Source organism: Stegodyphus dumicola, chromosome 6 (genome assembly GCF_044657685.1).
Source record: "Stegodyphus dumicola isolate Sdum_Otavi_A_Nest chromosome 6, ASM4465768v1".
In the NCBI taxonomy this organism is placed as follows: Eukaryota; Metazoa; Arthropoda; class Arachnida; order Araneae; family Eresidae; genus Stegodyphus; species Stegodyphus dumicola.
In genome coordinates, this window is record NC_140773.1 from 214469562 (window position 1) to 214492431 (window position 22870).

General features: G+C 33.1%; 1 protein-coding gene across 3 annotated transcripts in view; it reads left to right on the forward strand.

Moving 5' to 3' along the window:
* Positions 1–126: 126 nt before the first annotated feature.
* LOC118192801 (tetratricopeptide repeat protein 37) overlaps positions 127–22870 on the forward strand; it is a 144459-nt gene continuing 121715 nt past the window's right edge. Inside the window, exons 1-3 of one of the 3 annotated variants that reach the window (XM_035363814.2) lie at positions 127–266; positions 9421–9544; positions 14069–14212. In XM_035363814.2, coding sequence (XP_035219705.1) covers positions 9455–9544; positions 14069–14212 — 234 coding nt within the window. In that variant the 5' untranslated portion in view covers positions 127–266; positions 9421–9454. The other 2 variants (XM_085819504.1, XM_085819503.1) reach the window with 2 other exon arrangements.

Below are 22870 nucleotides of genomic sequence, written 5' to 3' on the forward strand. Positions count from 1 at the left end.
ACTTCAGTTTATTTGTGTAATGATTTCCGAATATTTTCAGGTTTCTATGGTAGTTTTACCTGTGACTATTTTTACAAATTATTCAAAATAATAAATAAGAATTATTATACAGTCTATGAAAGTAAAAGTACAACTGATTCATTTTACAACATTCAACAGTTTTTCTCAAGTATTTATGTGGTCCAGGTGGCATTTGTTTATTCATTTGAAGGAGCTGACGACAATTTGTTTATGGAGCAGCATGTGAGGAAATTCTTATTTATGAGGTAATTTTTATTTTCGGGTAGAGCGTGTTGCTGATACTCCAAATATATTATCAGTATGGCCCACGTATACATATATATGCGTAGTAGCAGCCGAATAGTATAACCTACTTTGTAAAGTTATGTAGAAAATAGTAAGGGAATTTTAAAATTTATCAGTTTCTAAAAATTACAGAATGATGAATAATATATGATATCATTCATTTTTATTTTATTGTATGTATAAGAGGCACGACATTAATATTTACTGCACGATATTACAAATAATAAATTCCCTATTATTTTTGGAACCTGATGCTTAAAGGCACGTTGGAACATAAAAGCTTCAAATTTTCGAATTTCCAATTATAGTCTTAAAAAAAGAGCAGACTGAGATGATTCCATAAATGTATAATTTGTATAGGTTTTAGGTATATAAGCACTTAAAATATGGTATTTAAAAATGCATGTAAACAGTCCCAGGCACCTCTCGCATAAAGAACATAAGTTTTTCACATTTTTCAATATTCTTACTTACTAAAAAGAGCAACTCCTCTTTATATTTTAGCCCATGGTTTATTACCCTTATATTATTGTCAATCCACTGTAATATTAACATATCCCTAGATTGCACGGTAAAATCTTATATGGACAATATAGTATTATCACAAACATTCAGCTGTGTCCACGGAGTATAAAGACTCCGTGGCTGTGTCCTATGCATATGAAAACATGGTGTGGCAACAATAAAGCCTTAAAAAAAGTTAAAAATGTAGTCACAAACACTTCCTACCAGAAACTATGTGTTGTTAAAAGTGTTGTTTTTCTGTTCTCTGATAGAAAACATTTGGTAGAACACAGGGTAGAACTCAGAATCCAAATGAGAGTTTTAACTGTTGTTTATGGGATACTTACATAAAACTGTTTTTGTCTCAATAGCTACTTTGAAAGCAGGTATTTTAGAATTTAGCAGTAATTAGTTTTGGGGGCTTACAACAGCCCAAAAGTTCTAACACACTGAGAATTGGCTTGGGCCATAGTATGAAATATTCATTGTTCCGTGCAAATCTCGCCAAGCAGGTGAACACGATTTCAGGAAGTTCGCCAAGTGCCGGTTATCTGAGTATCCCCTCTATTTTGGAGGCATAAACATTTTAATATGATTTAAAATTTTGTAAAAAGCCAATAAATAAAGACAATAAATTTGTAAAAAGACATTAATTAAAAAATTTATTATGCTTTCATGGTTCAACAAGCTGATTCACCAGTTCATATCACGTGACCTCTAGTGATCTCATCTCGCATAAACTACACTACAATAATCTAATTCTCTCGGTAATTTTCTACATTAATTTTAAGTTAAATCTTGGCTAATCTTTGGAATAAAAGTTTAAATGCAAGAATTATTTCGATTCGTACGAATCGTTTACTCAGAAATTGTGTAAAACCGTAGTGCTTTACTTCGCTAGAGCATTCTCATTAGAATTAATGAATTTAACCCTTGCCTTTGCCTTTTCTATATTTTCTGCCTTCCAGTGAGCCGTGTGATCGCATTCTAAACTTAAATACTGCGAATGGCCTTAGAGCATAAAATTGTACTATCTGGTAAAAATTCTATGTAATTGTATGCCAGTATTGAAAGAACCAATCAATCTGATAAGAAATGGCCGTAACTTGTTTTGAAAATGAGGCATAAAAGGTTACCAGCGAGGATATTCTGTTTGGCATCAGTTGTACCATTATTGGCGACTTTATTGCCTGCGCCGGCAAAATGGAAAAGTACCCCAAATTCATAGCTGTATAATAAATTAATTAGCTCTTGCAAACTAATTTATACAGCTAATTAATTTTTTTTATTTATATATGAGCTGAAATATGTTTATTTACTGTAAAAAGAAAAATCTCGGTTATATCTGTATTTTAAAATAAAATACATGGTTTTGAATCTTTTGCGAAAATTGCTTCATTTTTCCTGTCAAGATGTTCCATGTATCCTTAAAACTTTTTCCTACCCCCATCTGCAGTTAACTTTTTAATCGTTTAGTGACAATGAATTCGTCTTAATAGTTCATCTTTCTTAAAGGTTAAAGCACAAGCATGTAAGAAGAAAAAATAAGGAGAAAAGGCTACTTAGCGATATACAATTGGGAGTGCTTTAGAAATAAAAAAAATATGGTACAGTCAAAAGTCGTTAATCCGGACTCGTCGGGACTTTGGCAATTCCGGATTATAGATCATCAGTTTAAATCTGGTAAGATGGCATGCAAAAGTTATAAAATTAAAAATATGAAACCATAATTTATGAAATAAAGAACAATTATGATCTAAAGGGTATCTAAAATTTACAAAAAAAAAAAAAAAAAAAAAAAAAAAAAAGCTTGATATTTATTTGTTTACTTTATTAAACATTTCTTTCAATGTAAGTTGTTTAAGTTGCTTCGTTTTATGTGATAATACTTTCTCTTTAATTCTATAAACAAACATAATTTCTTCTTCAGTTACAAAGTTCCGCTGTTGAAGTCCTATAATTGCTGTGTCGAGAATACCGACTAATTTGTCAATCGAAATTTTTTTGTTTTCAGTAACCTCTCTGTTTTCAGTAACCTTAAGTCACTTTCTTCACTATCGGAAGCGAATTATAATGACGAGGAATTTGATTTAAATCATATCAAAGACGGAGTATATCGAGATGAAATACTACATTTAGTAAGGAATTACAAGCCAAATAAAATAAAAACATCTGCCCTGAAGATAGTGCTGACAGATCAACTTCCAAGATCAACTTCCAATTCATTGCGCGGTGCGGCGATTCCCCCCTCCCACCGCAGAACAGCGTGAAATTGATAAACAGATTTCGGAATGGTTAGATAAACAAAGGATTGTGCCTTTATCCATTTTTTTGCAGAAATTCCACTTTTTGTTTAATGGACTTCGAAACATACTTTCGCTTTGTAGATCCTTTACATATTAGTAAATATATATCGGAAATTCTATTTGACATAATCGAAAGTTCAAGCTTACTTTTATAAAACTGCTCTAACAGTCTGCACAAAATAATAAGCCGGATCCAATTCGAAGATTAAACAACAACGCAATCTGCAACATTAACTGAAATAGATAATTAGATAATTTTAGCTTATACCGTCAGGTATACATTAAATGCGCATGCCTAAACATATTATGCGCACGCACACGCTGCAAATTTGCAGCCGTAAAGGTCTTACGCGCATGCGTCAACGCGACGATGCACAGAAAGTTTGTGGCTTTGAGGCCCGGATTATAAATTATTCTGGATTATGGGTGTCCGAATTAACGACTTTTGACTGTATAAGAAATTTCTGGGAGCATTGTATAGAATAGTTATTAGAGATAGAAAAACTGAGATAAAGTAATTTCCATAATAAACCACTTTTTGTTTGAGGGGGGAATTTAAGCATATCATGAAAATTGAACATTGTGTCTCCCCTTGAATAAAAATTAACGAAATAAATCACAGATTGATTAATTATATGTAACTAATTTGTTTAAATGACCAAAGTTTGCTCTAAAAATAGCCTTTTTTTTTCTGTAGAAAGTATGTTTATATCGTATAAGGTTTTATTCAGTGTTGAGCTTTATGGGTCTGGCAGGAGTATTATGTTAGATTTGCCCCTAACTTGTGAGCCTTTTGTTTTTGTTGCTTACTTTTTAATAGCTTCTAGAAAACACCCATGAAAAAATACAAATAACAAAGAACTCCATGTTGAAAAATTAAAAGTAATTTTTAATCTAGAGATATTTAAGAACACATTTTAAGTTTGTTATCTAGAGGCATGGAACATGGAAAGAAATAACATGCCCATGATAGAAAGAGAAAAATGCTTTTAAAGCATTTTTTTTTTCCTGTAAAAGTGAGTTTGATATTTCATTGAAATGGCTTTAACCTGAAAATTATATAATAAAATTTTTAATAGTGTGAAGAAAGTTGGTCATTATGGAAATTTATCACTATTAGTAACACTGAGTCTGAATGAAATTTTAGCTCAGTGAATAGTATTTTCACAATAACAAGATCATTCACTCTTTAATATATTTCATATTCAATCTTAAAGAGAATTCAATCTTAAACTTCTTATCGAAAAACTTTTTGAAAAACCAGCTCTCAGCCTTAGAACCTCCAAGAACATCAGTATAAAAATAAAATTATGTGTGGCGGCTTCTGTCATAAATTGTACCACATAATTAAGTTTTCTTATGATTTTAACTAATTTCTATGATATACATAAATTTTTAGTTTTAATTATGTATTGATTTTTTTAAATTTTTTTTTTTTGCTCATTTACAATTATTTGTATTTTTTGTTTTTGTTAACAGTAAATATTTAATTGACACATTGAGAGATTTTGGGGTACTTACATATTATCTTATCAACCACGAAATTGTAGCCAAGCAGTGTGATTTAGCACTAATTATGCATAAGCATATTAAAACACATTCATAACATCTACACTTTCATTTGATATGACCCCGATTGGTTCTTAGTAAAGACACTTAGTTTTTATGAACAAGGCTATAAATTAACTGTTTTTTGTGTATTTATTTCTTGCATTTTGAAGAACATGAGTCAGATACCTGTAGAACCACATTTGTGATTGTGCTTCTACAGGTAGGATACCAGAATTTCATCATTGGCTGTACAGGCATCCACCACAGTAACTGTGAAGTCCCATCCAAATTTTGAGGAAGAACACCCTAGGTAGGCATTCTAAAACCTCAATCACATTATGTTTCAGCTACGCTGGACTTGACGTCAAAAGGGACAATTCTCAGAACCTGCACAATTCCAGAAAACCCACATACCTAGGGTACCATTTTCACTTACTACAAAGATTTGAACGCCAAACACTAATCGATTATCACTCAGATTAGGATCACGTGAACTTTCATCTGATTGGTTGTCTCTATCTGGGACAGAGATCCATCCAAAACGTTTTCGCTGGTACTTTCGAAAAAAAAACTTCATGACGAATTAGGCATTGAAGAACTGAAATATTTTTATTGCCGTCTTGCCCGGAATTTTTATGCTAACCTTGCAAGTATCAACAACGCTGTTATAAGGGTCTACGATTATGATGTAAACGACCCAAATAATTGTAAATGGCCTATGGCCATACTTAGTACTCATATTGTTTAATTTGACTTACTTTACTTGTAGTTTATGACTTATGCTATAATTTAAGTGCACCAGTTGACTCGCACTATCTGTATTGTATGTATGTATTATACAGTCAAAAGTCGTTTATCCGGACTCGTCGGGACTTTGGTGATTCCGGATTATCAATTTTTCCAGATTATATATCATTAGTTTAAATCTGGTAAGATGGCATGCAGAAATTTTAAAATAAAAATATGAAACCTTAATTTATTAAATAAAGAACAATTATGATCTAATAGGTATCAAAATTTACAAAAAAAAAAAAAAAAAAAAAAAGCTTAATATTTATTTGTTTACTTTATTAAACATTTCTTTCAATGTAAGTTGTTTAATTTGCTTAATTTTATGTGATAATAATTTCTCTTTAATTCTATAAACAGACATAATTTCTTGTTCAGTTACAAAGTTCCGCTGTTCAAGTCTGCTGTGTCGAGAATACCGACTAATTTGTCAAACGAAATTTTTTCATTTTCAATAACCTCTGTGTCACTTTCTTCACTATCCCAAGTGAATTATAATCACAAGCAATTTGATTTAAATCATATCAAAGACGGAGTGCATCGAGATGAAATACTACATTTAGTAAGGAATCACAAGTACAATAAATTTAGTACAATAAAATAAAAACATCTGCCCTGAAGATAAGGATAGTGCTGACAGATCAACTTCCAATTCATTGGGTGCCGTGGCGTCCCCCCCCCAGCCGCAGAGCAGCATGAAATTGATAAACAGATTTCAGAATAGTTAGAGAAACAAAGGATATGCCTTTATCCATTTGTTGCAGCAATTCCACTTTTTTTTTTTGATGGACATCGAAACATACTTTCACTTTGTAGGTCCTTTGGGAGCTCCAGCATCGGAAATTCTATTTGACATAATCGAAAGTTCAAGCTTACTTTTATAAAATTGCTCTAACAGTCTGCAAAAAATAATAAGCCGGATCCAATTCGAAGATTAAGGAACAATGCAATCATCAACATTAACTGAAATAGATAATTAGATAATTTTAATTTATACCATCCGTTATAGTACATTAAACACGCATGTATAAACGTATTATGCACAGCCGTAAAGGTCTGACGCGCATGCGTAAACGCCTATGCGCATTCGTCAACCCGATGCATGCTCAGAAAGTTTGTAGCTCTGAGGTCCGGATTATGGGTGTCCGAATTAACGACTTTTGACTGTATATATCTCTAAGACTCAGGTTATAGCCAGCTCTTTTCTCCTTTCTCAGCTCTACTAGATGGTATTTTCAGGTCTTTATTGGAACTCGGTGCACACTTTATTTCTGCTAGAATATCTTATTATCCCATTACTCAAAAATAGGATCATAATTTATAAAAAAAAATATTATATCTTATGTTAGTTACTCATGACGACATTCGAAACAACCTACATCTTTGACAAGGGTGCCTTGAGCCAGGCACCCTTGTGTTACACCACTTTTAAGTGCAACATTTTCAGTGAGGTTTGAAAAATAACCCTGTGTAGCCACAACATTGTTTCCGTAGCTAAACAGAGCTCTTTTTTTCTAGGAATCCTCCCATTTAAACCAGTGCTACCAGAATCTCGTTTCTCAGAAAATTTCCATCTAGCAGGGACTGTAGCCATGTGGGATAGATAACCTCTAAAGAGTCTTCCATCCCTCTTCTTCAACCACCAAACTTTTAAGAGGACTTTTGGATCACCATGTATTTTGAGTGCCCGCTTGCTGCTCAGACACCGTATGCATACAATCTGTGCCTTTTCTGAGATCCAAACCCAGGGCCAATGGTATGACAAATCAGCATCACTAGCCACTATATTAGCTTGGCAGCAACAAGTGATCCAGAGAATTAACATCTTAAGGTTGGGAAACAACAGTTAGATATGGCTGACAAAACAATAATAGATTGAAACAATCACCTGCGGGAAGATCACACTCATAGCGATTTAAACAGTTTCTTGTAAAATTGGAGAACTAAACAAAATAATAAAAATCTTTTCATGAAGCACGAAAAAGAAGCAGATTGAAAACTTCTGCACCAGTGGCTCTTTAGTAGATAGAACAGAGAGATTAATGAATGTCTGATTGATGACTTACAGATAGACACTCAGCACAGAATTCCACTGAAACAACTGGCACAGTTTTGATAGGATCTTTGCCAACTTTCCTGGTCAGTGAGACCAAATTTGGAAAATCTAAGCACTTAAAAAATGTTTCAAGTGCATATACTGTTTTCAAAAGCTAATCTGCAATAGTAATCATGCCAAAATTAGAGTTTTTTCCCCCCTCCTCTCTGGCTTTGTATTGAATAAGCAATTTATGTAATTAAATATAATATATTATTACATAGTTAAATATATTATAAATTTTGTATTATGTGTGTTTAATTATATTGCAGAATGTTGTATTTAAAGCAATTATTTTAGCTGATTAAATATCAAAAACTTTGTATATATTATATATATATAATATGTATATTTTCTTTGATAAGCTGAGATTTTTTTGAACTTTTTAAAATTTCAAGGAATGCCATATATACGTATTCGCTAATCTTGCAAATGTTAGGTACGTTTCCATTAACTGGTTGCAAGCAATAAATCACCAGATATAGCCCTTTTTTATTTCTTTAGTTTAAAAAAAAATAATTTTAAGTGAAATGAGCTATTTGTTTTATGAAAGAGTTATTTTATTTTTTAAATTGTTTATAATGCAGGTGTTTTTTTTCTCTACTTATTTTTCATTTACTGAGGAATGTTGAGCAATCATATTGTTAAAATTTTCAGCAAACATGGTACCTGTAGTTTGAAATTTTCCATATAAAAATATAATTTCTCGCTCATCTTTCAGAAAAATAAAATGGCACAGAAAATAAGACAGCACAGATACTACAGACTGTATACAAGACAAACGTATGAATGGTAAAAATGTGCTAGCTTCAGATAAGGTTACTAGAGTTAAAACTATCATCATTGTTATCTGGCGTTTTACTTTATAGGAGTTTGGTTTGAAAATATTCCACTTATTTTAGCTGGTTGAAACATTTTCACCCTCATGGTGACATGTTTGAATGTTACAAGAATTTGTTCATTTTGCCTCATATACAGCTTTTGAATTTTGGGTAAATGTTTTTAAGAAAAAACACAATCTCGACTTGTATTTGGAAATATGCAATAATCTATTTTCAATATTTTTATATTTAAAATTAAGAAATGCATTGTATCCTTGATATAAACTATACAGTCAAAAAAGTCTTTAATCCGGATGTCCATAATCCGGAATGATCTATAATCCGGACCTCCAAAGTAATCTCCAAAGTGAAAGCATGTTTCGACGTCCATCAAACAAAAAGTGGAATTGCTGCAAAAAAATGGATAAAGGCATATACTTTGCTTCTCTAACCATTCCACAATCTGTTTATCAATTTCACGCTGCTCTCCCGAGGGGGGGGGAACTTCCGCGGCGCGCAGTGAATTGGAAGTTGATCTATCAGCTCTATCCTTATCTTCAAGGCAGATGTTTTTATTTTATTCGCCTTATAATTCCTTACTAAATGTATTTCATCTCGATGTACTCCATCTTTGATATGATTTAAATCAAATTCCTCGTCATTATAAATATCACGAATACACATCAAATAGTTTTCTGGTTGCAATTTTCTAATTTTGACTATGCGTAATGTATGCTTTACACGTGCGCTCGTTGAAATAAATGTTTAATAAAGTAAATAAATAAATATTAAGCTTATTTTTTGTAAATTTTCATACCCGTTAGATTATAATTGCTCTTTATTTCATAAATTACGGTTTCTTATTTTTAATTTTATAATTTCTGCGTGCCATCTTACCAGATTTAAACGGATGATCTATAATCCCAAAAAACCGATAATCCGGAATCCGATAGTCCCGACGAGTCCAGATTAAAGACTTTGACTGTAAAGCATTTCTGCTTTATTGATTTGTGCATTAATTTTTGATGAACTCATATGTTTTTATTAGGTAATTTAATGTTAATCATTAAAACACAATAAAAATGGATAATAAAGAAATTAAATCCTTATTGAAGCAAGCCAGAGAAGCAATTAAAGAAAAAGACTATAAAACAGCATTGAAGTATTGTAAGGTAAGTTCTTATTTCAAGCATTATATTTTGCAATTATTAATTTTGTGTATTGTATTTCATTTCTTAATATTATTTGCATAGTCCTTACATGTAATCCAATTTGTGATTTTACTTTTATATATTGGGATTAGATTTGTTTAATCTAAGAGCTATAAGTTGACAAATATTATACCATATTTTGGTTATAATGCATGTGTTCTGGTACTTCCTTGCTAAAGTCGTCACCTTGTTAATCAACTAAATTGGAAGATTAGTTCGCAAAATTGGCAGATTTTTAACATGCAAGTGTTTAATTTTTAGACTGTTTCGGTTATGAAGTTGTCCATGTTATATTGTCAATTCAGTATTTTTCTGACTGTAAAATGTTTACCACTTTTAATTTATATTTAGTTAGAAAAGGAACCATAATTTGTGTGTGTGTGTGTGATTATGACGTGTAATGTATTTGATTTTCACATTCTAGACCAGAGATTCTCAACCAGGAGAATTTCCCTGGGGGGGGGGATTTCATAATTTCAGTGGGGAAATGTGATCAGCCTTTTATTTAACTGTTAAGTATGAATATTAAAACTACTTTTATTCTAGTTTTGACCTTTAGTAACATTTTCTATACTTTTTGTTATTTAGTTTATAAAACATGTTAGAAAATAAACTAAAATAAATGTACATGTGTATTTTACAAGTTTCGGAAAGGAAGAGCAGGGAATGTTCTTCTTGCAGTGGCTGTTATTGATCGGTGTATGATTGAAAGTTTAATTAGTTTTTGACATGAGTGTTTAGTTTGTACAAAAGATATGCATCTGCTCAAGTGGAAGGATTAATCAGATGGCTATGAGTGATTGTTTTGTGAGAAAGATTTGATCATTGTAAGAGGTCTGTAAGATTGAATACATGGGTTGAAGAAGGAAAGACAAGTATAACTGCTAATTAATTTTTTCCCATTTATGGGTGTATGAAATGAGATGTATATGGAAAGAATTTGCTCATGAATGAGATGAACGTTTTCTCGAATAAAACTGGTTAATTGGAGAAATTTTTAAAGAGAAGCATGTATGGATGTTTATTTAAAAAAGAATAAGATTATTGGTGATTCTGGTATAATTGTAGAGACTGAATGGGAGCAGACCTTTTAAAAAAAAGTACTATAATATGGGTAGAAGGGTGAATGGAAAGTGTTTTTTGGTGGATACTCTGAAGTAGGTATCGGAAACTTGAGTGGAAGATTGCATGTAAGAGACTTTGTTGGAGATGATTTCTTGGAAAATCTTGACTGGAACCATGATTTTCTCCTACTGTTGGATAGCCTATGATTGCCTTGGTTATCAAGGCTTAAAGCATTTGTTAGTGAATTAGTCTCTTATGTGTATAGACACCAGAACTGGTGCCCATACCAACACCATCAAAGGCATGTGAAGCTAGATTAAGTGGGAGTTCCACAAGTGCAGTCTTAAAAAATCATCAAATTTGAAATATTTTATTCCTACTTTGGGGAGTTTATGTGGCATTACCGGTGGTAGGATCAGGAAGAGAAGGATTTGTTGTAGAGCTACATAAATTGTGTTAAAGAGTTGTATGTGTCACAATCAGCCAATGCTGATGATGAGACATAGCAAGAACATACAAGCTGAGTACTCTTCTTGTTTTTAATAACATAAGTTTACGTGTTGTTTTGAGTGATGGCAATCTTCTTCAAACATTGCATCTTGATGTCAAACAGATTTGCCAGAAATATCAAGGAGCTCTTGATTAAAAATTTTTGCCTAAAAACTCAGCAATTAAAAAAAAAAAAAAAAAAAAAATGTGACCTTTCTATAAATCATAAAATATGTGTGTTTCAAATGTAATCAAAAACTCAACTATATGAAAGGAATGTGTTGTTATTTGCCAAAATGCAATATATTTTTCTTTCAAATCTAATCAGCAAACTCGGTGATTTAAAAGAAATGCTTTACCTGAATTAAAATATTTTTAGATTCCAAATGATGCTGTATTCAACAAAATTTTAGTTTTTCTTTCAAGCTACTCTTCTATTAATTAACACAATTAAAAGAAATAAACACAGATTCATTTTGATTATTATTAATTACTAGGTAGAACCAAGAAATTACATTAGCTGTATTATATATGTATATATATATATATATATATATATATTATAATTGTTTGAGGCAACTGGCTATTGCAAGCAATTAGTACATATTATTTTCAATAATCACAAAGTACAGATGTATATCTATATGAAATATTTTCAATTTCCTCATTGAATAGTTATTTTAACTTTATACATGTACTTGAAATGATAATGATTTACAAAACTGTAATTTATAATTTTGAAGTTTGTGTGTCATTATGTAAGTTATGTCAGGCCAAAAAAAATTTTTTTTTAAGATTATCTATATTCTTTTAAATGGAAAATCTGTTGTAGCTTTCTCAAAATAATGCTCATGAAAGGGAAAAAGTAACAGTGAAAATTCCTTTTCCATTGTTCAAAAGAGTTCTATTTTCTGGGGTGTTGCACATCGCTTTGATTTTTCTATGGGAAAGGAGGGTAAAATTAGTAGTTCGCAAAATAAATTTTAGCTGCAAAAAATTTAACTGTAAAAAAGTTATATTTATTTATGTTGCAGGTCCTGAGAAATTTGAATAGTTTGGGAAAAATGTTATAAATCTTGAAAGCACATGGTCTTTTTTAGTTGATTTCAAAATGCTTGGAATGCTACCACAGTGTATGAACTTTACGCTTCTAAAATCAGGGTAATTTACGTGTGAATGTTATGCTAAAAAGGCAAAAAACTTTAGTGTTTATTAGTTTATTGTGTTTGTGCAGACTTCACAGATTGTTCATTGGGAATGTGAAAGATTTATGGACAATAGAGGTCAATGGATTCAAAATATTTGTTAGAATTTCAAAATATTTGTTAGAACCTTGTAAACAGTTTTATTTTATTATTAAGCCAAAAAAAGTGTAAATATTTCAAAAACAAAATGTATTGAGCCTCAGATATGGGCATGTTTGTGCTCATGTTTGCAAATTAATATTAAATGAGAGTATATATATATATAAAGAGTATTAGATACAGTTATTTTTAATATTTATTTACTTTATCAAATATTTGATTGAAACATGGAGGAACTAACCAGTAAAATTTTTTAATCAGATGCTATTTACAAAATAATAATCTCATAATATTTTTATGATGTGAATATACGTTGTACTGTTTTAAAAATTATTTGCCGCTGTTGTATAATAGGAGTATAATCAGAATTTATAATTCATCATATTATTGAGTAGCTTCAATATCTGATTTAATGCTTTGTGATAATATTGTATTTTAAATTTTACAGTATTTTGAAAGTACTTTTCTATTAACAGAGTGATTTGCCAAATGAGGTAGCCTTTTTATCCTTTCATGAACAGCTGTGCAGTGATAATATATGTAATGTTTATTGTGTGCCATTCCAGATGTATGCAATTCTCTCTCTCTCTCTCTCAAAAAAAAAAAAAAAAAAAAAAGAAAGAAAGAAAGAAAGAAAGAAAGAAAGAGAAACTTGCTCAAATTTGGCAGTGTGCACGATTTTTACATTGCACACATTAAACATTAAGACAAATTATATTTATTACATATAAAATAGCAGTTCAGTTCATGAAGCTCTATGTATTATTAGAGTTGCTGCCATTTAGTTAAATTTCTTGTTTGTCTGCTCAGGACCGTATATATATTTGACAGGATCCTAAGCTAGTTGAGATATGGGGCTCTTTATGAGGGATATGAGTCAATTTTTTTTTTATATGGCGTATTCTACAATTTTTCGGGGGGGGGGGACGGCCCAAGCAAGTGGGGGCTCTAAGCTATAGCTAATTCAGTATTTTTTCTGCTACTATAATTCTTGTTCATCTACTACAATATTTAAGAAATATTCTTTAAACTTTTTTGTGGGTGGGAAAGAGGGAAGTTCTCTATACGTATATCTGGGGGATTTTATACTGAAAAAAAGTCATCTGTTTTTGATTTTTATTGGATTTAAAATGTAAAAATATTTCAGTTTCCTTAAATATTTCAATTTATTTATTGTATTTACTTTTCGTATTTAATATTTGTTAATTTATTTATTTATTCTATTTAACTATTTTTTTTATAACTTAATTCATTATGAATATCAGCTCCAAGACAGTGAAAAGTCAAATGTGTTTATTTTAGTGACTTTTAGTACTTTATCAGCAAAACCAAATGATTAGATAATTTTGTACAGATTCTGTTATTTGGTTCATACAGTTTCGATGGTGTACTTCTGAAATTAAATTTTGAGATTTGGTGAAATACTGTTTGTAAGATGGATTAATCTTTTTATGTCATTTAAGTTATGTGTCTGTATGCACATCAGACTATGTCATATGTGCTATAATTTAAGTCAAAATTTCTCAGATCTACTAATCTGAATTAAAAAAATTAGAGACCTTGCTCTGTAAATTGTAATTGTCTGCTGTCTGTGATTTTTTTTTTCTTTTTTTAAATTTCTTACTAGAATGTGCTGAAAATAGATAAAAATAATTACAATGCATGGGTTTTTGTTGGAGCTGCTGCTCAAGAAATCGATCAACCAGATCAGTCTGAAGCTGCTTTTAAGAGAGCTATAGAAATAGCTCCTGATCAAATTCTCGCATGGCAGGTAAGGCATTACAGTAAAATAATTTTTATGCATATTTATATTTTAAAATCGAAAATTTAATGTAATACATCATGAAACAATTGTGAAAACCAAAAATAATCAAAATATTCAAAATTTAAAAAATAGAGGATTATATTTTAACAGATATGTTTTGATCTGTAGGTGGTGTTCTTAGACGTAACTTCATTAAAAGTATTTGGAATTTTTTTTTAATTGGGAATGCATTGGATGTGCAGGATTTATGTAATGTTTATCTTATTAGTTTTGTATTTTTATGTTGTTTTATGTAACATAAATTTGAGCTAAATTACTGGTTTTATTGAATTGTTTCATCTATTTTAGTATACGTATTAATACATTGGTGGAGAAACTTAAAGGAAAAATTAGAAAAATTCATGTAACTTTGTCAGGACTTGTTTTTTTTTTTTATTTGCTTTGAAAACATGAATGATCCTGAATAGGAACAGGGAGCTTACTCAAGCTATGTTCAAGAAGGTGTGAAGTAGACAACACAAGCAGAAAGGCTATACGAAACCCTTTATTTTCAATACTTAACAGGTGTTTCCGAACTTTGGAATGCAGAGACCAACCACTTGTGGTCTGAACGTAAGAATATAAAAACTACTAACTAAAACTCTAACTAAAAGCTAACTTTGAATTAGTATACAAATGCCTACCACTAAGACTGGCCTTTATTTAAAAAAGGTACGTATGTAGTACGCCGAGCTGCTAAAACTATGATACGTCTGCAAATATCAAGAGGGCTAAACCTCTGGCCTTAAAGGCAACCAGCAACCGAGTGAAAACTCGTAAAACTACAGTGGCAAGCGGCTTGCTTCCTAAAACTCCTTCTCTCTCTTGCTTGGCAAAAAGCCACAACTTAAGTACTTTAAGACAATTTGTATAAACAAGTTAAAGCATTTAATTCTGGCCGGGAGTAGAAAATAAGAAGTGATAGTACAGTTTTAAAATAAAATAAACGTTAGTAAAACTTAGGATCCTTACATACTTCCCACCAGAGTTAATTAGTTTGGAACTGAGGTCTAAAACAACCTTGTTGAAAACTTTTAGCTCTAGATTCTAAATCTAACGTGAGGCCAATCTTATACAAACATTCCTCACTAGAAACTATCTAATCTAGAAATTAAAAAGTCGTTTTTACATGATCAATTCCATGGACAATTACTTTTCATCTGTACTGCATCTACAAACAGGAGTTTTTCTTAGTTGAATCTGGTTCCTTCCAGAGATCTGGAAGGAAAACTAGTTTAATGAAATGTTAAACAATCAAATGGCAAGTAACATGAATACGTATATTTTTCTTTTCAAACTATTCTTATTTCATTCATGCCATTATTTAATTATCTCCCCGTGCTCTCTGACATGTGTTGTAAAGAGAAGCACCAAACACATGTGTGTCTATGTACAAGTGTTCAACACTACCACCTGCAATCAAAACACTAACGTGTTAAAATTCATCATAACAAGATCTCAGAATACACCTTATATTCATCTCTGAACCCTGACGTACTATTCTCAAAAGTGGCTAACTCTGAAGGGTAGCGTCAGAGAGCCAGACATTCATTCAACCTTTAGCACATATTCACACTACTTTGCTCTTTTTACAGTCATACCAATAAGTTAAAATTTTGGCATTACTATAACATTTTTCACTTTTAACATATCACAGTATTTCTTAACTTTTAAGATAACAGTTCACATTGTACATAAGGACATATTAACATGCCGTTCATTTTACGCATTTTAAAACATACATTAGTAGTACAATGTTCACATTGTACATAAGGACATATTAACATGCCGTTCATTTTACGCATTTTAAAACATGCATTAGTAGTACAATGTTTGTTAACTTCTATTTCTTTCCAAGCAAGTGCTAATTCTTTTACATTGAAATACTACATTTCAAAAGTCCTTCAGACTAAAACTTTTTTTCTTGACAGAATCTTTTAAATAAAATTTTATACAATAATTTTATAATTTTCTTAAGGTATCTTTCTCAAAGATTACCAATGCTTTTACAATATTCAAGTATTTACATTCCTATTATACAATAATTTTAGTTTTACTCGCGAGTAGTTGAGAAACATAGTAACAAAATAGATAAAACTCATTTCTCGCCTTTTTGGCAATAAAGTTAGGCCTCACATGGGGTAAAACTTATCAAATTCTGCCACTTGCAGTAAGAATGAAAAATTAACTTAAAGTTTCAAAGTAACATAAAGTTTACTTATCTTTGTGATATTCCGACATCCGTTTTGCTGCCCAGTCCTGGAAAGTGGCAAAGACTACAGTCTGGTTTATCCTTGGTCTTGTGCGGGTTCGCCCTTCAGTTCCTTCCTCAGTGAGCTTTCTTTTTTTTCCTGTGTGATGACCCTTGAAGAACTTCTTTTTAACATCTGATTGTACTTTTGGACGCTTGATGGCAGCTGTTCTTGGCAGAATCGGGACAAATCTCTCCCGTTGTTGCCTGGATCTAGTTGCTGGCTGTTAAACGTTTGTTGCTTCCTTGCATCTGCAGCTGATTTTCCTTCGTCAATTCGTCGACATTTGCTGCTTAGACTCCTATCCGATGGGTACATATTTCGTTTTGGAGCCGTGTTATGGTTGCTGCCATTTCTCCTGGCTCTCTTTGCATTAGTAGAACTTTTCCCTTCTTCATTCTGGGGGTGGTTGTGCCCTCTCTTTTCTGGTCGGTGGAACGGCTTCTTTTTTTTTGTTACCTTCAGTTTTCCAACGGGGAAACTTTCTTTTCATATGCACCTGCCTACTCATGGCTTGCCCTTGTGATTGTCGTTGTGCCACCTCTGGAGATTGTGCCTGCCGTGCCGGATCTTGCAAAAGATCTTTAAATATTTGCATTTTATTACGATTATAGAATGGTTTGGTCTGGTCAATGTTTGCGGTGCAGGTTTCACCATTCTTGGCTTTTAACACCACTACAGTCTGAGTTACTTTCTCTATTACATACGGTCCTTCAAATCGTGAATAGAACTTAGCAATTTTATCTTTTGGTGCTGAAGAAAGTGAATGCTTAATTTTTAACATTTCATCCCCTACTTTATAAGTAATGCAGTTTCTGTTTTCTTTGTGCTACTTCAGTGTTCTTCTTTGCTTCTTAAATTAATTTTTCTGTATTGCCCGTTTGAAATTCAGGGGCTCTTTGTTGAACATAAAATAATCTATCTAATGGCATTATAATCTTTCTGCCTAAAAATAACTCAGCAGGAGTTTTGCCCGTCGTGTCATGTTTGGCGGTCCTAAGGGCGAAAGCTAATTCATTGACATAGTTATCCCAGCTTTTTAAATGACATATGCCCAGTTTTTGGCACATTTCTTCAAATGTATTACTTACAAATTGAGGACCATTATCCAATATAACTTTTAGGGGCACCCCGTATTTTAAAATATATTTATTTAAAATAGAATCAATAACTAATTTTGCGGAGGCTCGTTTTAAGGGAACAATTTCGGTCCACTTACTAAAATGGTCAACCATAACAAGGAGATACCGACTTTTATTTAACTGACTTTTTGGGGAAGGACCCAATAAATTGATGCCAATTATTTCATTTGGAAACTCTGATTTAATGCTATTTAGAAACCCAGCCGGGCGGAAATGAACATAATTGACCAGCTTGACATGTTGGGCAGGACTGGACATGCGCCCTTGTTAACTTTTGCAGCTCAGGAAAATAAACTGCTTCGCGTATGCGTTGGATGGTTTTTCGAATATCACCATGAGATGCCAAAGGCAAATCGTGCAACTCCTGCAGTATATTTAATCTAAGACTAGCTGGGATAACAGGTCGAAATTCGTTGTTGGAATTCATAGTTTTTGTATAAAATAATAGATCATCTATTAGTTCGTAATGGGCCGCCCTATTTCTTATGGCCACAATATCTTGGTGGCTAAAATTTTCAGGATCTTTTAAATGATCATAAATATTTTTAAATTCCGGATCCTTACCCAATTCGGTTACTACAGTTTCTCGAGAATGTATCTTCATCTATTTTTATACTGGATAGGGCATCTGCTACGATATTTTTCTTTCCAGGGGTGTGTATGATTACCAAATTATACTCCTGTAACTTGAGTGCCCATCTTATTAACCTTGGGGATAAGTTTTTCCCTGAGTATAATCTAGTTACTGCTGCATGATCAGAATACACTGTTACTGGTGCACTTCCAAAATAGACTCGGAACTTTTGCACTGCTATAAGAACTGCAAGTGCCTCTCTCTTAGTCACGGAATAATTTCTTTGAGTTTCATTTAAAGTTCTACTAAAAAATGCCACGGGCTGCTGATTTTGGGAAAGTACTGCTCCTACCGCATAATCTGAAGCATCCGCTGAAATTTCTAAATTCTCATCGTTCTCAGGAAATTTCAAAACAGGGGCTTGCATTAACGCTTGTTTTAATTTTTCAAACAAACTATTGGCTTCAGCCGTTCACGAGAATCTTGCCTTTTTCCTTTTTAATTTTAACAATGGTTCAGCAATAGTTGCAAAGTCTTTTATAAAGGACCTATAATATAAACAAAGTCCTAGAAAAGAAGACAGCTTCTTCACCGTATTTGGCGGCGGATACTTTTGAATAGCGATTATATTTCATTCGTTCGTCTCGATTCCTTTCCGAGATATTTTGTATCCTAAGTATTTTAATTCAGGGGCTGCAAATTTACACTTTTCAGCATTAACTTTTAGACCGGTCTCATTTAATAATGAAAACACCTCTCTCAAATCTTTTATATGTTGATTCAAATTATCACTAGTAGTAATGATATCGTCTAAATATATAAATGTGTTCTTTCCTAGAACAGGCCTTAGCACAATGTCCACACATCGCTGAAATGTTGCCAGTGCCCCTGAAAGACCATACGGCATATGCAAGAATGCATAAGTGCCAGACTTAGTTATAAAAGCAGTCTTAGGCACATCTTCTGGTTTCACACCTATTTGAAAATAACCCGTCGTTAGGTCTAACGTAGTCCTGTATTTTGTAGAAGTTATGTTCCTTAAAATTTCTTCAATAATAGGTAACGGATATACCAGATATTTAGTAATGGAGTTTAATTTACGATAGTCAATTGCAAAACGCCACCATTTCGAATGTTTTACTCAACAATCGTTATTTTTCTTACATAACACAACCGGGCTGGCATAACTACTTGAGATGGGCATTATGATTTTTTTACATAACATATCTCGAATGTGCCATTTTATAATTTTTTCTTTAGTCTTATTATACCGATACGGCTTGTGGCGAACTGGCAGTGAATCTCCTGTATCGATTTCGTGTTTCGTCATTTGAGTAAATCCGGGAATATCACTAAATAACGAAGCAAATTCACTTACCAGTTGGCGAATTTTTTGTTGCTCTCCCATTGGCAGGTGGTTGAGATTTAACGTGGGTGGTTCTCTTTTTTTTTCGAGCACTGGTTTCATGGTCAGCTTAAGGGACGCTTGGTTAAAATCCAGCATTGCTTCTGCCTCTGAAAGAAAATCTATCCCTAAAATTACATGTGCTCGTAGATTTTTTACGATAAAAAACATAATTTTTACCTGCTCGTCCTTAATACGTATATAGAGTGGTATTTTACCTATGCATTTGCATCGTTCCCCCTGGGCAGCTAACCCTGTCGTATTATCTGAATTATATATTCTATATTTACGGAAGTATTTCCTAAAAAAATCTTCTGCCACACAGGAACACTGCGTGCCTGTATCCAGGAGTGCGGTGGCTGGAATATTGTTCACCAAAACTTCAATCTTTGGAAGAATCAAATTTTTCACAATAACTGTATTTAGCTTGAAGGAAGAGGGATTTTCTTGGCCTTCGAATTTCCGCACCCTCCCGTCAGCAGAAATCCATTTTAGTTTAAATCTTCTTTCTTCTTTTCTATGCCTTCCTTCTTTTTCTGCTGGCCTTTAGACTTTTTCTCTGGCTTATTATTGAACTGTCGATGTTCGCCGGTTGTTTCTGGATACTCGGGTTTCCTTGACCACTGATTCGACTTGCTTCTGTAGCCGTGCTCTTGCCTTTGCTGTGGTCTTGGTGCACCAAATTGGCTTCGTAGCTCGTACTGGCATCTTCTTTCAATGTCCGCCGTTCTTCTACTTTCAAACTGGATTGCGAGCTCAAATAACTTTTCCAATGTCGTCGGATTCCTTAATTCAATAAAGTCTTGTACTTGGGGAAGTAACCTAGGCAAAATTACTTGGATTATTTCAGGATCCGGCCGGCTTCCGTACAAGAGTTTATATATGAAGTTTGAGAGATTTTCAATTCGTTGCTGGTATATGCTGAAGAGTTCCGCTTCCAATTTTGCACGATTTCTTACGACAGGGAAGGCTTTTACTAAAGCAGTCTTGAAATTTTCGTGTAGGTGGGACTTCCTGCTTGACCCAAGAGGTTTCTTCCTATACATTTGAACCAATTAAGTGCTTGGCCCCTCAAAGGGCTGGTAGCTAAGGTGACTTTCTGGAACTCATGGACTGGATATAGCATGAAGAGGTCATCCAATTTTTCCAAAAAACTGGTCACCGGTGAGTTTCCGTCAAAGATTGCTGCTGGTTTCATCAATGCACATTTCATCGATGTCTGGACGACGTAACCAAATCCTTCTAGGGCGGCAGCTGGCATTTCTGGATTCTGAGCCACTGCTGCAGGCACCTCAGGTTCTTGAAACTCGGCCATGGTTATTCTTCTTCTTCGGGCACCACTGTAAGGACTTGTGTTTCTTTTGATTTGCTTTGGAAACATGAATGATCCTGAATAGGAACAGGAGCTTACTCAAGCTATGTTCAAGAAGGTGTAAAGTAGACAACACAAGCAGGAAGGGTATACGAAACCCTTTATTTTCAATACTTTTCTGGTATTTTCGAACTTCGGAATACAGAGACCAACCACTGGTGGTCTGAACGTAAGAATATAAAAACTACTAACTAAAACTCTAACTAAAATCTAACTTTGAATTAGTATACAAATGCCTAGCACTAAGACTGGCCTTTATTTAAAAAAGGTATGTATGTAGTATGTTGAGCTGCTAAAACTACGATACGTCTGCAAATATCAAGGGGGCTAAACCTCTGGCCTTAAAGGCAACCAGCAACCGAGTGAAAACTCATAAAACTACGGTGGCAAGTGGCCTAAAACTCCTTCTCTCTCTCGCTTGGCAAAAAGCCACAACTTAAGTACTTCAAGACAATTTGCATAAACAAGTTAAAGCATTTAATTCTGGCCGGAAGTAGAAAATAAGATGTGATAGTACAGTTTTAAAATAAAATAAACATTAGTAAAACTTAGGATCCTTACAACTTAAATGATTTTGCAAATAAGAACATGGAATTTTCTCGAGATCTTTATTTTGTCATAGCTGACATACCCCCCAAAATGCAGAATTACCCAAATGCAGAATAGCCCACCTGCGGCTGAGTGGTAAGGACGCTGGACACTGATAGTTCGGTCCAAGGCTCGAATCCCGCTAACGGGCTGGCTGCATTGGTGTTTTTGTGGTTTTCCCCATGTGTAACATGTATACAAGCCAGTTTCCCTTAGAAAGCCCTCCACGAAGGCATCCCTCCCTTTAGACAGATAGCCCTTGTTTGCTTTGCCACAATTAAATAATCCAATCCCAATTACCTCCACAATAAATTTAAATAAGAGCATAAGAAGTGTGATATAAAGTGGGGTAGACAAAAGTTGGTGTTACAATGTTTTAGAAATGCATAAAAAAATTGGAAAATTAAAAAAAAAAAAAAAAATGGAATGAAGGGATAAATGTCAAGTTTTACAGTGATTTGCAATCCTACCTATTAGATTGTCCTAGAGTTCCTGCAGCAACAGAATATATTTATGATGAATAGAGCATTAAGGCTGTTGGGAAGTGCTAGGTGAAGGCTGCAGTGATGTAAGTCAGCATCCTACTGTGTTTCACACATGTTCTATCAGATTTCATCACAATCGGGCATCATTTTGGCATTATGACATCACCTTTATACCAACGACTTTCAAAGAAGTTTTCAAACTTATTGCATGTATTGTGCTCCAGATTGTAATACATCTGGAATCAGGCTCCAAACAAAAATGAGATCTATGATTAGAGATAATTCAGCTATAGTCCTTAGCATTTCAATCATAATGATCTCTGCACCAATGGGCATTTCGCAACTCATGCTAATGGGACTTAAATCACAGGTTTTCTAGCATGCAACCTTCTCTTATAAGTAGCCTGCAACATGGCTCAACATGACGTAGTCTGGTGGCGCACGCAGCCGAACATCAGACTGCCACAGCATTTTATCTCTTTTTTAACTATATATTTTTTCCCCCTTGTGAGGGGTCTCTTATGTCTTTTAAGGTAAAACAAATTGTTGTGTACACAGGGAGAACAATGCAAAAAAAAAGGGTTTTATTATGGATGATTTTTGCATTTTTCAATTTTGTTAATTTGTTGCTGTTTTCAATAATTCTTAGTGCACCATTTTTTAAAATGGCTGTTGTCTTTGACTTCATAGTTTAGCAAAAGATTAGTCACCATTGTTTCACGACTTTTCAGAAGGGGTCTGCAAATAATCAGGGTGTATCATATCTTTTTAGACCTTTAAACAGTTATTCAGATGATGCTGTAAATC